Source organism: Psammomys obesus, unplaced genomic scaffold (assembly GCF_907164565.1).
Source record: "Psammomys obesus unplaced genomic scaffold, mPsaObe1.curated_primary_1811, whole genome shotgun sequence".
Lineage (NCBI taxonomy): Eukaryota > Metazoa > Chordata > Mammalia > Rodentia > Muridae > Psammomys > Psammomys obesus.
The window spans coordinates 2,249,398-2,264,483 of NW_026592548.1; the positions used below are offsets into that span (position 1 = coordinate 2,249,398).

The 15,086-nt window shown below is 38.9% G+C and overlaps 1 protein-coding gene across 1 annotated transcript in view; it reads left to right on the top strand.

Annotated features, from left to right (window-relative positions):
• Lrrc7 (leucine rich repeat containing 7) overlaps window positions 1–15,086 on the top strand; it is a 680,756-nt gene that overhangs the window by 601,628 nt on the left and 64,042 nt on the right. Inside the window, exons 19-22 of the mRNA XM_055614269.1 lie at window positions 4,251–4,451; window positions 11,364–11,475; window positions 11,678–11,858; window positions 13,056–14,736. Coding sequence (XP_055470244.1) covers window positions 4,251–4,451; window positions 11,364–11,475; window positions 11,678–11,858; window positions 13,056–14,736 — 2,175 coding nt within the window. The remainder of the gene's footprint in view (window positions 1–4,250; window positions 4,452–11,363; window positions 11,476–11,677; window positions 11,859–13,055; window positions 14,737–15,086) is intronic.

Sequence of the window (15,086 nt, forward strand, 5' to 3'; positions counted from 1 at the left end):
CATCAATTTAAGGTGCCTTTTCCTGGGGTAGCTGGCATGGCTTCTAAGTTGGGGCTTCACTTTTATTTGCTTCTCTTTGGTTCTGTTAATGTGTGGGATACTGCTCGCTGTGAGAACTCTGGCCAGACTTTGGAAGTTATTAGACTTGTCCTCCTTATGCATGCTTCGTGGGGTCAGCTTGGAGAGACTAGATAAAACCTGGCTGGAAAACATCAGAAAGTTGAAACAGATTTGCTGGGAATGGGCTCTAGCAAGCAGAGACTTCTGTTCAAAAGCAGCAATTTCCATTAACTTGAAGATGCAAATTAAATGAATTCCTGTAAGAGAAGATGGGGTTTTGAGTTTAGGCAGAGAGGAGCTCCCATTCCCAGAGATGGATAATTGATAGGAAAAACACAAAGAAACATAGTGTTTTTATAAAAGTTAACACCCACATGTAATGGACTAGATTCTCTCTATGTCTTATATTCTTTCCATGATATAAGACAAGCTGAGAATGCACCTTCCTGACTAAAACTACCCTGTTTCTTTTTTTTTGTAAAATATTCCCCATTGATTTCTAGAATAAGATTATATTTAATAATCGCTGCAAAATTCTGTTGTTTCTCTTACTGGAATTTACAAACAAATTCAGTTTTAATGATTATGTAAAGTATATTATATTACGGATTCATAATATAATATATGAGAAACTGTCTGAATCCAAGACACCATTTCTGAATGCCCATACTATTGTTATAAGTAATTCTTTCTTTGCTGAAATTTCAGGGTCTTCAGTGCCTTGAAGCTGCTATTTGCATTTATTGTACTTTATTTAGATGCTAAGTCTTATGAAACATTTTACCTCCCAAAATTTTAAAAAAATATATTTTATTATAAGTCTTGCTTTCTAATACAATGTATATGTGACATGAGCAAATTCTTTATAGTGAGTGACAAATTTAACACTATTTCAGAATGAATTTCAGAGATTTGCCCACCTCTATGTATCAGAAATTCACTTATTTTAGTTCCTATTAGGATGGGGAATTTTTCTAGGCATTTATAAACAAAGAAACTGCTTTTAGGCATAAACTCAGTGAACTAGTAATCTCTTTATGAACATGTTGGCCACTTCTAAGGTACTGAAAGTAGGAACTGAGGAAAAGGAAGGGTACAAATATGTTTGCCCAGACCTCAAATTAGAATTGAGTTATAAAACACAGTTTTAAAAGAAGTGAAATTGGAATTACTTAGCTTTATTTTTAGTGCAATTACCTTATTATTTAACAGTAAACTTCACATTTTTGTTTGATAGCACTTTTTCACAAGGTTGCACAATTCTGTGTCAGGCTATACCAGAAATTAGCTCTAAACTGAGCACCAGTGGTGTGATGTAAACGTTAGAACCCAGAAGACTTAAGCTTTTAAGTGACCTTAGAGAAAAGTTAAGCTCTCTCACTCCCAAAATACCTTTTGTAAAGTGACAACAGCTGCTTTATAAAATGTAAATGTGCAACTGCAAATTAATGACACTAATAGTAGATAGTATTTATAATTCCTTATCTGGTGATATATAGTATAATTCGTATTTAAACCTATATGATAGTAATAAATATTATTTCACATTATATAGCTAATCAACAACGAATTAACCATCTCTATAAAACATTCAGCATAATGTTTGGAACATGGTGAACACTGAATAACTACTTCTATACACAACCTAAAAGAAAGACTTAGCATGTAGTTAGACATGTGGGGCAGAGTCTAAGTTATCAAAGGAATCCAAAGTTTTTAAATAAACATGTAAAATAAGCCACTAAAAACAATATCATGCTAAGTGAGGCAGTGTTTACCTATAATACCAGTAATTAGGGATTGAGAGTGTGAGCCAGCCTGGGCTACAACCTGAGACCTCTGCATTGGCATAATACATTTGCAAAGTACCTTCATATGTATGTCACTTTAGTTCTAAATAAATGCAAGTACATGAGAAAGGTGTTAGATTTCCATTGTTCATATGTAGAAACAACAGACTGGGGGCTAGTGGCTACACAGAAGTAGATCTATGGCTTGAATTTATACCTCATGACCCCAAGTCCAAAGTAAATGGAGGCAAAGTGCTTATTTTCTAGATGCAACAAATTCAATTTTAATGATTCCTAAAGATTCACAAATTTGGGAAAGATCCAGTGTCAGGAAAAATACTAAATGACCCATATAAATAAATAAACAGCAACCCTCCCATAGCCTTGAAAGTGACCGGCAAATGGTTTAAGCTTTGTGACAGATCTGCTTCTGTTTTTAAGTATTTCCACAGCAGTAAAACAACCAAACATATTACTGCATCAAGTCATTTTCAAAATGACCAGAAAGCATCTGCACCACAACCATTACAGTGTTGGTAAACCATGTAGGGTGAGGAAGCGTTGAACTCAGGAGGAAGACTAGGGCACGTCTCCTACATCACATCATAAGAGCATGTTACTGCGGAGAACATGTGAGTTGAAAAGAATTTCATTTAGTGCCTTACTTTAGATTCCTTTTTATAACCTACCACTGGCTATTAAAAGTAAAACAATGCTTTTAATTGCCAAGTTAGACACTCCATTCTATAAGTCATACTTTATAAAATTAGATTTGTAGGTTTTTTTAACTTTTAGATCTTTGACATTAGATATTCTTTAAAAAGTTCAATACTGTATCTTAAAAATAGATATAATTGCTAGCTGACGTTTCTAACGTGGAGTTAAAGCATATCCATAAGTACATACGCTCTAGAGTGTTCTGCACAGCATGGGCATCATTTTATGTCTACTAAAAAATTCACTATACATTAACCTTTTCCTATGAAACGTATTTTTTTCTTGGGTTCTTACATCCTTAATTCTATTTGTTTATTTATTCTATTCTCATTTGAGAACATAAAAAATTAAATTACAGTTACTCTACTTAAATAAAACTTTTATCTGAATTCCAAACATGTACTGAAAAATAATTTTATGGTTTTAATATAAAAAAATTACATAGTAACATCCAATCCTGGTATCTGATTAGGATAATGAGCCACAGTGAACTCTAAGAGTAACCGTTGGTGGATTTGCTAAAATAGCAGATTAGCAAAAGTGTTTGAGTCCTTCATACTCTCCAGCCTCTCCTACATGCCATGGAGCAGGAGGGACTCCCTCCTGGGTGCTCTCCTCTGCTCCTACCCTCTTCCGCCTTCCTTCTCAGCCACTCCGCTGCTCCCACCCTCTACTCTCACACACATGCTTTCCACAAACACATACCACAACCACTTAAATCATTCCATTTGAAAAAAGTTGATTCTACTCAGATTCAAAGTGACATACTTGTTGGCACAAGTCAAAATGGATATATACCTATCCCTTTCTGTGCGTCCTTCAGTCAGCATGAATGGCTTGTATTAATTCTCTTTTAAAGAAATACATTATGGGTATTCTCATGGTGGAATATTCTACGTGAACAAAATCAGTACTAAGAAGACTCCTCCAAATGTATTCTTGAAAGTTAGATTAACATCTGCAAGTGAATTTAAAGCTAAAAAAAATCTGGATAATATCAGCCAAAATGTGTACCTTACCAAAAATATATTATGAAACAATACTTTTAATTTTTCTTTATAGAAGCTATTACTTAAGAAGCACATTATTTCATTGGTTTAAAAATAAACAAGTATGAAAGTAACCCCAAAGATTTTTTTGGAAGTATTTAAAAAATAAAATAAACCACCCTACCTTTTAACACTGTGTGCTAGTTATAAATTTGTGCTAACACCTGTTTGGCTTTTTCAATGTCTAACTTTACTCATAAATCTTCTGAGGTCTCCTCCCAATACCTACACTGAACTCCAAACACATTCCGACTATGAAAATTTTTAAACTTTAAAATTATTACATATCAAAGATGGGAAACTTTTAAGATGTAATGCTGCTAATAATATGCTGATTTCATCTTTTAGCATTAGCAGTCACAAGAGTTTTATTTACTGCTATTTCAGTCATCTAAAGAAAGGATATAATCCAAAAAAATTATTGATGATGTATAATGGTGTAAAGAAGTCGGGCTCACCCCCACAAAGTTGAATATGAGTCAAGCCCTACTCTTCACATCAACAGGATTTCCCTGGGCAGCTCAACACTCACTGTATTGCATTTGTTTTTTATAATGCTTGTACCATGGAGTACCTTGGTGAACATGCTTGCTGAAGTCATTTTTATCTTAAATTTCTTTTTATAAACTTCTAGGTTGAAATAAACCTAAAACGATATCCAACTCCTTACCCAGAGGATTTAAAGAATATGGTAAAATCTGTTCAAAATCTGGTGGGTAAGCCAAGCCATGGAGTGCGTGTTGAGAACTCAAATCCAACAGCTAACACGGAGCAAACTGTGAAAGAAAAGTTTGAACACAAGTGGCCGGTGGCCCCAAAGGAGATTACAGTGGAGGTATTTGGAGGTTATTGGTAATTGCCAGTGTGGTTTGACTTTTAGGCTTCTGGGTGATGTGTTTCTTATAACTAAATAGATTGCTTTAATAAGCAAATTACACATTTTTTCTGCAAATAAAAACATACTTTTTTTTTGAGACATGAGGTTTGCGTCTAGTAAATCAACATTACTCTGTCTTTAATACATGCAATGGCTCATCAGCTACCCAGGTTAGCCAGGAATGTGTTATACCAATGAAAATGTTGGCTACCTAAATTTTATCTTATCTTTTGCTGGAAAAACTAATTTTTATTAGTTATTTTTATTTTTATTCAGACAATCACAGTAAAATTCCTACTAAGTTTAGCATGAATTTTTTTAATATTTTTGTGTTTAATTTTCAGCCTCAAAGAGAGAGAGAAAGAAAGAAAAGTAGACCCATAAATATTAACCAGGATCAGGAACTAAAACTCAGGATTGTGGAATCTGACCATGAGAAACTTGCTTCCTACATTTGGGAAAAAAAGCTAGAAATTCAGTCTTATTGATTTGTTTGGTCTGAAAAGAATTCAACTACATTATGCTACCTCTACTATCTCATCAACTTTTTAACTAATTAGTTGCATCTTTTACTTTCACTAGAAGTACACATAGAGTGAGCATGTCTGATCCTTATTATTTCTCTGAAATCTAGACTGAAAAAACTTTTACAAATCTGCATTTTAAATAATCAATTTGGGGCATCTGAACACCAACAGTATATGTAGCACTGTGCCAAACACTGTGAGAGGAAAAAATAAATAAAAATGTGTCCCAGGTTCCCAAATGATTCACAGCTAAGCTGGAAAGGCACATGAAGTGAGCTTATGATTTCTTGTTCTAAATTGGGGCTGAAACATATATTAAAGATGACATAATTCCCTTAAAATAGGAACCAGTGGAGAACATTCCAGACTGAGAGACCTTGAGCAAAATCAGCCACAGTCACTTGGGAGGCTGAAAAAGGAGGATGGCTGGAAGTTCAAGGCCATCCTAGGATACAGGTTGAGACCCTCTTATAAATATATATATATATATATATATATATATATATATATATATATATATACATATATATATATGCACACAGTAGGCAGTCCCACCTGAAAGCGCAGTACACTTTCACACCTAAGGAAGTAAAACCTGAAGTTTTAGAGGGTAAAGTAAATCCTCAGCTTAGTTTTCTTTTCTTTGCCTTATAAATACCACTGTTCTCTCTTTTTCCCATGATACCCACACACATGAGAGCAAAGTCACAGACTTCCATTCAAGATATTAGAATAGGACAAATAGAACAGAAAGCAATACTTAGCAAGTGCACACTAAATACATACACACACTTTGTATTTAAACTTCATGGAACACACCTTAACATCCTTTGTAACGTTGTGGTTATGAAACCTAAAAGTGAGTAAATTCACTACAAATATAAGAAGAATTGTTATTGCTTAATTTTGGAATTGGAAAGGTAAAAGGGAAGAAAATTATCTGTGGTCACAAATTTAATAATAACCCATGGTAGATAAAGTTAGTTAAAGTCTCTCATGAACACGCCAAAAGTAACACATCCAAAATTAAATTTTAAATTTCCTCCCAAAAATTGTTCCCACTTCTGTCCTGATCTTAATCTGATTTCACAACATTATCTACAAGCTCTTTGAGAGGTAATGATTTCTTCTTTCTCTTCACTCCTCATCCCTTCCAAATAATTACCCAAGCCTGCACATTTTCACCTGTCTTTTCTCAGGTCCTTAACTCTGTCAGCATTGCTGCAAAACCCATTGTCTCCTTGCTTTACTTTGTCCCCAGCCTCCCTGTTGCCTTGGCAACACTTTTTCTAAAGAGTGCAAAGCTAATCATTTCCTTGGCAATAGCTTAGTGCTGGGAGAAAAGCCTGAGGTTCTTCATTAGCTACAGAAGCTACAATGGAAGCTGACTTCCGATTTTATGTTTACTATGTGACCTGCCCGATCCCTTTCTTAGGTTTCTCCATCTGCTGATGTGATCTCTGTAAAAAGAAATTCCAGTGGAGATTTCAATGTTTTCTCTGGAATAAGAACCCTGTATCTCCTTTTCCTTTTAACCAACTGCAGGCAATCATCGCCCTCTTTAATTCAGCCAAATTAAGGGCCACATTTTACTCAGTGTCCTGATTTTAATTAGTGTGGACAACTAAGTCCACACTATGAAAACTCAGCAAAATAGTGTATATTTCGCATCTGTATATATATTTTTTTTATTTTTATACAGGGTTTCAATACTTTGATGTTAGCCCAGGTTGGCCACAAACTCAAGACCTTCCTGCCTCTGCCTCCTGAAGACCATGATTGCAAGGTTGTCATGATTGCAACCCCATGTCTGGTGGTATGTGTAGACTATGCAGTAGAGAGTGCATACTTCATGATAGAATCAGCCAGGTGATTAAACACCTTAACTGAGGGAGAAAAATGAAGAATTGAAGAACTGAGGTAAGCAAGACTGAAAATAGTGAATCAGGAAAGCAATACAAGGTACCTGGTGTAATGGGAGGTAGAGGCAGGAGGATTATGAGTTCATGATCATCTTGGGCTACACAGTAAGTTCAAGGCTAGCCTGGACTACATGAGATCCTACCTCAAAAAGGCAAAACAAACAAACAAAAAAAAGGTAATTGCATTTTGTAAGCAGCCAAGTAAATGGGAAGGAAAGCCAGCCCCAACTGATCTTTTCCCATACCCTAGAGTCTTTGCACAGGCCATAGGAACCACGAGAGCTGGTGACAGGAAAGCTTCCCCTTCCTGCCTTTTTTCCTTCATAATGCCCTCTGAAGTTTGTGTGCTCAGTCCTCAGCTCTGTGTATGGCTAGCATACCCTCACCCCTTCAAATCTCAAAGAGTCAATCCTGGGCAGTCTAACCTGGATTTCTCTACTCTATCATTCTGTTTACTTGCATTGAATGTAGTGAGAACATTTATGGTGGTTTTATATCTTGCCTTCAGGCAGTTTCAGAAGATAAGAGCCGTGACTCACGTTGGGATTTTTCAGCTTTGCACTGCTGCCAAAGCCATCGGTTCTTAGTAAAAACCATACTCCAATTTTGGATTCTGACCTTTAGCTGGGGTAACAATATGCTCTTCAAACTCAACAACAAACCACATGCCCTTCAACAGCAGCAGAATCTCAACTACACAGTCACATTCACTACAGTGTGCTGGGCTGCTGGGCTGTAAAACACAGTGTTAGGAATAGCAAAAGCATTTTTACTTAATGATATTTTCAACTTATGCTTGGTTTATTGGATGTAACTACAAGCTGAGAGCATCTATATGCCCAGAATCCAGCACAGAGAAAGTACACAATGATTAGTTAAGTCTATTGTTATAACTCTCTCCATCCAATTAGAAGGTCATAGAAGTCCAGGTGAAATTCTGGGTTTTGTTGAATTGATTCATGTTTGTTGGATGCCTTGTCTGGCCACTCTTCACCTGTACATTGAAGAAATTTCTAGTATATTTATGCCCTCTGTATCTCAGTAATTTTTGTAAACTTTGTAAATTTTGTACTGCCTCTAGACTGAAATAATACTTAACATTTCCATAGAAGTAGCTAGGTGCCACTTAGTAAATATATCCTCCTTTGAGGTCATTGGAAAGATAAAATGCATAAAACTCATGTGCCATCAGACACTGACCACTTTCCCCAATGCTTGAAGTCATAGCAAATACAAAAACATTAGCATTCAGGTTTTACCAAAATCTAACTTTTTGAGTATTGACACCAAAAATGTGCAACCAAATGTTGAAACCAATCACTACACTGAGCCAGGGATTCACAACTGTCTGGCTGATCTCAAGCATTGCTTCCCTGGAATACTCTCTACAATCCATATCACTGTGAGTTAGCAATGGCCTCCATGGGTGCCTCAGAACACAGTTTTGGAAACATGGGGAAGAACTTTTAAGTGTAGCAGGCAAGAACTGCTCTCTTGGTTCTAACTTGTTGCTGATATCAGTAATGGAGCTGTGTCCAGGCCACAACTTCTCCACCTCTAAAAATCTAGGTGCTAAGAGACCCTATGGAGATGGACTAGAGTGATGACAGGTACTTATATACAAAGATAAGCCTAGCGCTTGGTACAGAAGAAGACTAAAATAATGAAAATTTCAGACAATTCCTCAAGAGAATAAAATTCCAATTCCTGCCTCTTTAAGGTTCCGCATATCTCGATCTATCTGGGCACCTGCTCACTGTGTCTGCTGTAGTCAAAAATGATACAAGTCTTTTTCATAGTGAAGAGACAGCCTACTTTCCCTTTACAGAGAAGCCATATTGTTTGCCTAATAAAGTAAAAGAGTCAAACTGTCCCTGAAGTTTTCTCTTGTTCCCTTTATTAACTTTTATCTTACACTCTCAAAAGCTCAAAAACTTTTATTCTTCTTGACTTTTACCTTAGGATTCTCTTTCTCCATGTTATTTAGAGCCAGTATTTTTTTAAATAAAGGAAGGATACTGGGATTTTTTTTTAAGGGGACATTTTTACCTTTCCTGCCTCTACTTCAGTCTCCTCAGCAGGAGTCATATTTAGATGAATTTCTGATGAGCTACTTGCTATTGCTGATTGCTTGCCAGCAGCTTCCACTGTTTACCACCATGGAGGCAGTCTCAGTACTTTGCTTTCCTCAGGGTTAGAGACTCATACCCTAGTTGGACCATGCAGGTCCCTGGTCACAGCTTTGAAAAGCTAATGCATATAAGCAAAATATCCTAAGTACTGAATTGTAGAGCGTGAAGCAAAAGAAGCAATGTTAACAGTCTGTACTGATATAACTGCTTGATTTGGTTCTTGTATCTCATTTTACTTTTTATTTTGCTGTTTCTTTAAAAAAAAAATACTCTTCTACTTGATTTGGTGTCATTTAAAAATACTTCCCTTTGAGTTGTTTCCTACAAATAAGTTACCTTTGTATACATAGACTGTATAGAAATTAGAACTAATTCTATTGCTACCATCTTCATCTGAAAGATGTGTTGGATACAGGTCTGAGAAATACTTCACCTTACCCAAGGTACCTGAATAATAAGCGATGTGGCAGAAACAAGATGGAGAGAAAGTACCATGTGATTGACAAGTCAACATGTCTTGTCCCTTGCAGAGAAGTGCTTCTCCAGCTTGCATCTTCTTATAAATTCCTCCCAAGGAATTTATGCTTTTATCCTTTACTATACCAACTTAAAATTTTACCATGCATTTCTTGTGCTGAACTTAGAAATTTCATGGAAATGTGTTTTCTCTTTTCAACTCCAGGCTTTTTATCACCTCTTTCTCTTTAGGATCCCTTTCAAATCAGATCCTTTGCTTTAGGTCCCTCATACTGGGAATGTATGAGGGCCTAACTGAGGGCCTAACTCTGGATAGGGAACTATCTGTGTGGGAACCCAAGAGAACCACACTCCAAAGCTGGGTCTTTGTTACAGTGTTTTTGTGAGCCCTAGGTCCAGTGACAGTGTTTAACTAAATGATGGTTCAATCTTCATCTCTCTTGGAATATTATTCTTTTAAAAATTGAGAAGTATCAGATGGGTATTTTTTTTCATAAATAAATATTCCCATACACCCCTCAAAATAAGTACAAAATATGACATTTCAGCCAAATGTCAAATTAAAGGAATGGATGTGTTTTTCTGCAATAGCAGAAACCTTTTTGAGTGTTTCTGTTCGTTCATTACACCAACCAGACACTAGACAAATCTTTCCAAATCTCTGATATTTTACTCAAGTAAATCCTTCTCTGATTCAATGAAGTATTTCTGTTTCTGTTTGTTCAATGCCCTAAATTAACAAGATTCTAACAAACAAAAACCCTGAATGTTCTTCTTTGAATTCAAAATATTCTAAAGAAGTTAAAAGACATAGCTGTTGAGTACAGAGAGTGGCTTTCTTAATGCTCTCCTGATAGTGTTTAATTGGGAATTACCTGAATTCTGGAAATTAAAATTCATGGAATATGAGCACTGGTGAAATGGCTCAATGGTTGAGAATTCTGGTTGCCTTTGCACCCACATAGTGTTAGCCCCAGTCCCAGGTCATCTAATGCCCTCTTCTGGCTGCCACAGGCATTGCATGGAAATAATGTATTTATATATAGCAGGTAAAACACTAACACATAAAATTAAATAAACCGAGAGAGAGAGAGACAGAGGGGAAAGTTTTTAAACTTGTAGAACTTTCATATTGTTCATTCTTCATTAAGTTATATTTCTTGTACTACTGCCGTTCATTACACTCAACATTCAATGTGCGATGAAGATTAAGTAGGTAGGCCGTGAGAACACTAACACCCTGAGGACGAGGCACAGCAGACCCACAGTGACTGCCAACACAGCCACTTGGGCCACAGCAGGGACTGAAGAGCAGTGTCCAGGAGGGCATGATTCCTGGGCCTCTGATGGGATAATGTGAGGGGAGTAGCAAAGACCCCACCAGTCAACAATGCCCTTCCCACTTGGAGCTCTCAGGAGTTCGGCCTGTAGAACTCTCACATCCAGCACATGTGAGTGTGAGACACAGTGCCTGCAGAGGGTGTGGCTGTGTTGAAATGAGCTCTGTTCCACCTCAATTAGATTGGTAATTTCCAGAAGGCCACATTGTGTCTTTCTTGGGAAACTCCACAGTTCTTTGCACAGTGCCAGGAATGTAAATAGCATCCAAAAATACATCTAATGAATAAATGGGTCCATATAAATCAGAAAAATAATTAGTGTACAATTAGAGATACACAGGGTTCTTTTCACAGTGCCCCATGGTGAATTAAAGTCTAGGGCCGCATCCTTGAGCCAAATAAGATATTGCCATCTTGGTTAACCATTATTTAAATGTTTACTTTCCTTGTCCTGTATTATTATATCTCTCAGGATTCTTTTGTTCATCCAGCTAATGAAATGAGGATTGGGGAACTTCACCCTTCATTAGCTGAGACCCCTCTGTACCCACCCAAACTTGTTCTGCTAGGGAAGGACAAAAAAGGTAACATCGTGAAGCCGATGTGGAACTGTGCCCAATGCATGTGCATGATAAATCGCCACTTATACATTACAACATGCCATAGTCTATAAGTGCCCGCACATGTGTGCTTCTGACATTAATCCATATGGAGTCTGCTTTTCATACTTCTTTTGTATCTGTCCATGTTTGTAGCATTGTAACATGTTTCCCCTTTAAATTTCAGAATCAACTGATGAGTCTGAAGTTGACAAAACTCACTGTCTGAATAACAGTGTCTCCTCAGGCACCTACTCAGACTACTCGCCTTCCCAGGCTTCCTCGGGATCCTCTAACACCCGGGTGAAAGTGGGGTCCCTGCAGACAACAGCTAAGGATGCCATCCATAACTCTTTGTGGGGTAACAGGTGTGTTGAGAACTCCCGCTTCTATGTTCCCAAATGTTCATTTTCAGCAGCTTTGACAGAGTGGAATCTGCTTGATGTTGGAATCGTGTTTAGCACATGAGTGGCACAGAAGGTGGGAGATACAGGTAAGCATGTGGGACTCAGCTGGGACTTTGTGGGGCATCAAAGCCATCCTCTGGGTCCTGGCATCCATGCCAGTGGGAAGAGACTGTGGTAAGTCACAGTAGGAACTAAAAACTTGAAGGTAAAAATTTGTGTTTGATCATTGCTAATAATGCATATATATTGTATTACAAGTGTATATAATTCAGTATTATTAACAAAGTGAATTCAAGTGCTCTCAGGAAGATAGGCATATGCTGGAGGTGGCACTGGTTCAACACTAGATGCCATGTGCAGTAGACAATAGTGCAGTAGTAGATGCATAGTGCTATAGACAATCCTTAGATAGACTGTCTATAGGCCAATATAAGACTATCAAGTTGTGAGAAGATGGAAGAGATCTTACGGGAGGAAGAAAGAGAAGGCAACAGACATATGTGACAAGAAATGAAAGGGAAGATATGGGGGAAAGGAAGGATAATGGAGGAGAGGAATAAATTCAAACAAAGTCTAATGGCACCTAAGTCTGAAGAAGCTTTTTTTTGCTTACTTTAAAAACTAATGAAATACATGAAACTAGAGGCTTGTCCTTACCTGAAGACAGCTTGTATTCATTAGAAGTACCAAGCATTTTTAAATTTTCTCATCTGGAATTTGGAAGTGTTCTGAGTCAGAAATTCTAGGGATAAGTAGTGGAACTAGCCTTGCCAGCCTGTTCAGGGACATGGTTGAAAGGGCACTTACTTCATTCACCCATTTAGCCAACATGTGTCCTGAGCTCAAAAAGGAAAAGACCTTCCTTCCTCTTCATGTTTGCATTCCAGGGAAGGACCTAAGACAGTAAACAATGAACATACTAGGCAGTCGGTTTCCCAGTGTGCTAGAAGGCCGTGGATACACAGAAGATATGAAAGGCAGAGCAGGGTAAAGTGGACTTTTTGGATGGTGGATATGAAATAATGCTACTCTAACCATATGACAGATGGAGATAAATGAACTACACAAAGGCTGATGGCTTTCTCTGTTACTTATTCTTCCTCTGGAAAAGTCAGCTCTTCCTCTTGGTCATGTTTCTCCTTCTGCTTGTGTTCACAGGATTGCACCACCTTTCCCACAGCCTCTGGATGCAAAGCCATTACTCAGCCAGCGGGAGGCTGTGCCCCCAGGGAACCTCCCCCAGCGTCCTGACCGGCTGCCAATGAGCGATGCTTTCTCTGACAACTGGACTGATGGCTCCCACTATGACAACACAGGTTTTGTCTCAGAGGAAGCCACAGGCGAGAATGCCAACAACAATCCTCTCTTAAGCTCAAAGGCCAGAAGCATACCTGCTCATGGGCGCAGGCCATTAATCAGGCAAGAAAGGATTGTCGGTGTTCCCCTGGAACTGGAGCAGTCCACACACAGACACACGCCAGAAACAGAAGTGCCTCCTTCCAATCCCTGGCAGAATTGGACCAGAACACCCAGTCCATTTGAAGACAGGACTGCCTTTCCTTCCAAATTAGAAACAACCCCTACTACCAGTCCCTTGCCTGAAAGAAAAGACCACATGAAGGAGCCTACAGAGGCAGCCGGTCCCTTTTCTCCAGGAGTGCCATGGGAGTACCATGACTCTACCCCCAACAGGAGTCTTGGTAATGTCTTTTCTCAAATCCACTGCCGTCCAGAATCATCTAAAGGTGTTATTGCAATGAGCAAAAGCACAGAGAGGCTCTCCCCACTCATGAAAGACATAAGGTCCAACAAATTCAAAAAGTCTCAGAGTATTGATGAGATTGACATTGGTACCTACAAGGTTTATAACATTCCACTGGAAAACTATGCCTCTGGGAGTGATCACTTAGGAAGCCATGAGAGGCCAGACAAGCTGTTGGGACCAGAGCATGGCATGTCCAGTATGTCCAGGAGCCAGTCGGTACCTATGCTGGATGACGAGATGCTCATGTACGGAAGTAGTAAAGGGCCACCCCAACAAAAAGCATCTATGACTAAGAAGGTCTATCAGTTTGACCAAAGCTTCAATCCACAAGGGGCAGTGGAAGTTAAAGCAGAGAAGAGGATTCCACCCCCTTTTGCACACAATTCTGAGTATGTGCAACAGCCCAGCAAAAACATCGCCAAGGATCTGGTCAGCCCCAGAGCCTACAGAGGATACCCACCCATGGAGCAGATGTTCTCCTTTTCCCAGCCATCTGTGAATGAGGATGTCATGGTGAATGCTCAGTTTGCCAGCCAGGGGCCCAGGGCAGGCTTCCTAAGGAGGGCTGACTCCCTGGCCAGCTCCACTGAGATGGCCATGTTCAGAAGGGTCAGTGAGCCCCATGAGCTGGCTCCTGGTGACAGGTATGGCCGAGCAGCCTATAGGGGAGGGCTGGAAGGCCAGAGCAGCATTTCAATGACTGATCCTCAGTTCCTCAAAAGGAATGGCAGGTACGAAGATGAGCACCCTTCATATCAAGAAGTGAAAGCGCAGGCGGGCAGTTTCCCCGCTAAAAACCTTACCCAGAGGAGGCCTCTATCCGCCAGGAGCTACAGCACAGAGAGTTATGGGGCCTCCCAAACCAGGCCAGTTTCAGCTAGGCCTACCATGGCAGCCCTCCTGGAAAAAATACCATCTGACTATAACTTGGGTAACTATGGTGACAAGACATCAGATAACAGTGATATAAAGACAAGGCCCACCCCTGTGAAGGGAGAGGAGAGCTGTGGCAAAATGCCGGCAGACTGGAGACAGCAGCTGCTTAGACATATAGAAGCTAGAAGGTTAGACAGGGTATGTCAGCATTTCTCTGTAAGAATTCCCCTCCTGCCTTGGGTTTTACTTTCCTGGTGTCTCTGAGCACATGTGGTGATGCATGAGTTATAGGAATGATAGCTCCCAGAATTTTATTTTTATTTTGTGGGTGGGATGGTTGCAGTAGGTTATTGTGGGTATTGCCTATGCTTTCTGAGAAGTCATAACCAGCAGGTGAATTACATATCAAAACCTGAATATTGTTGGTAAGAAAGAATTTGACTCGATTGTTTGGGATGGTGCTTCAATGTCTTTCTAGCCATGAAAGCAAGGCTGCCTCTCTCAGGACCCAAAACTGTTCCCTGGTGACCTAAAGAGTGTTATTTTTA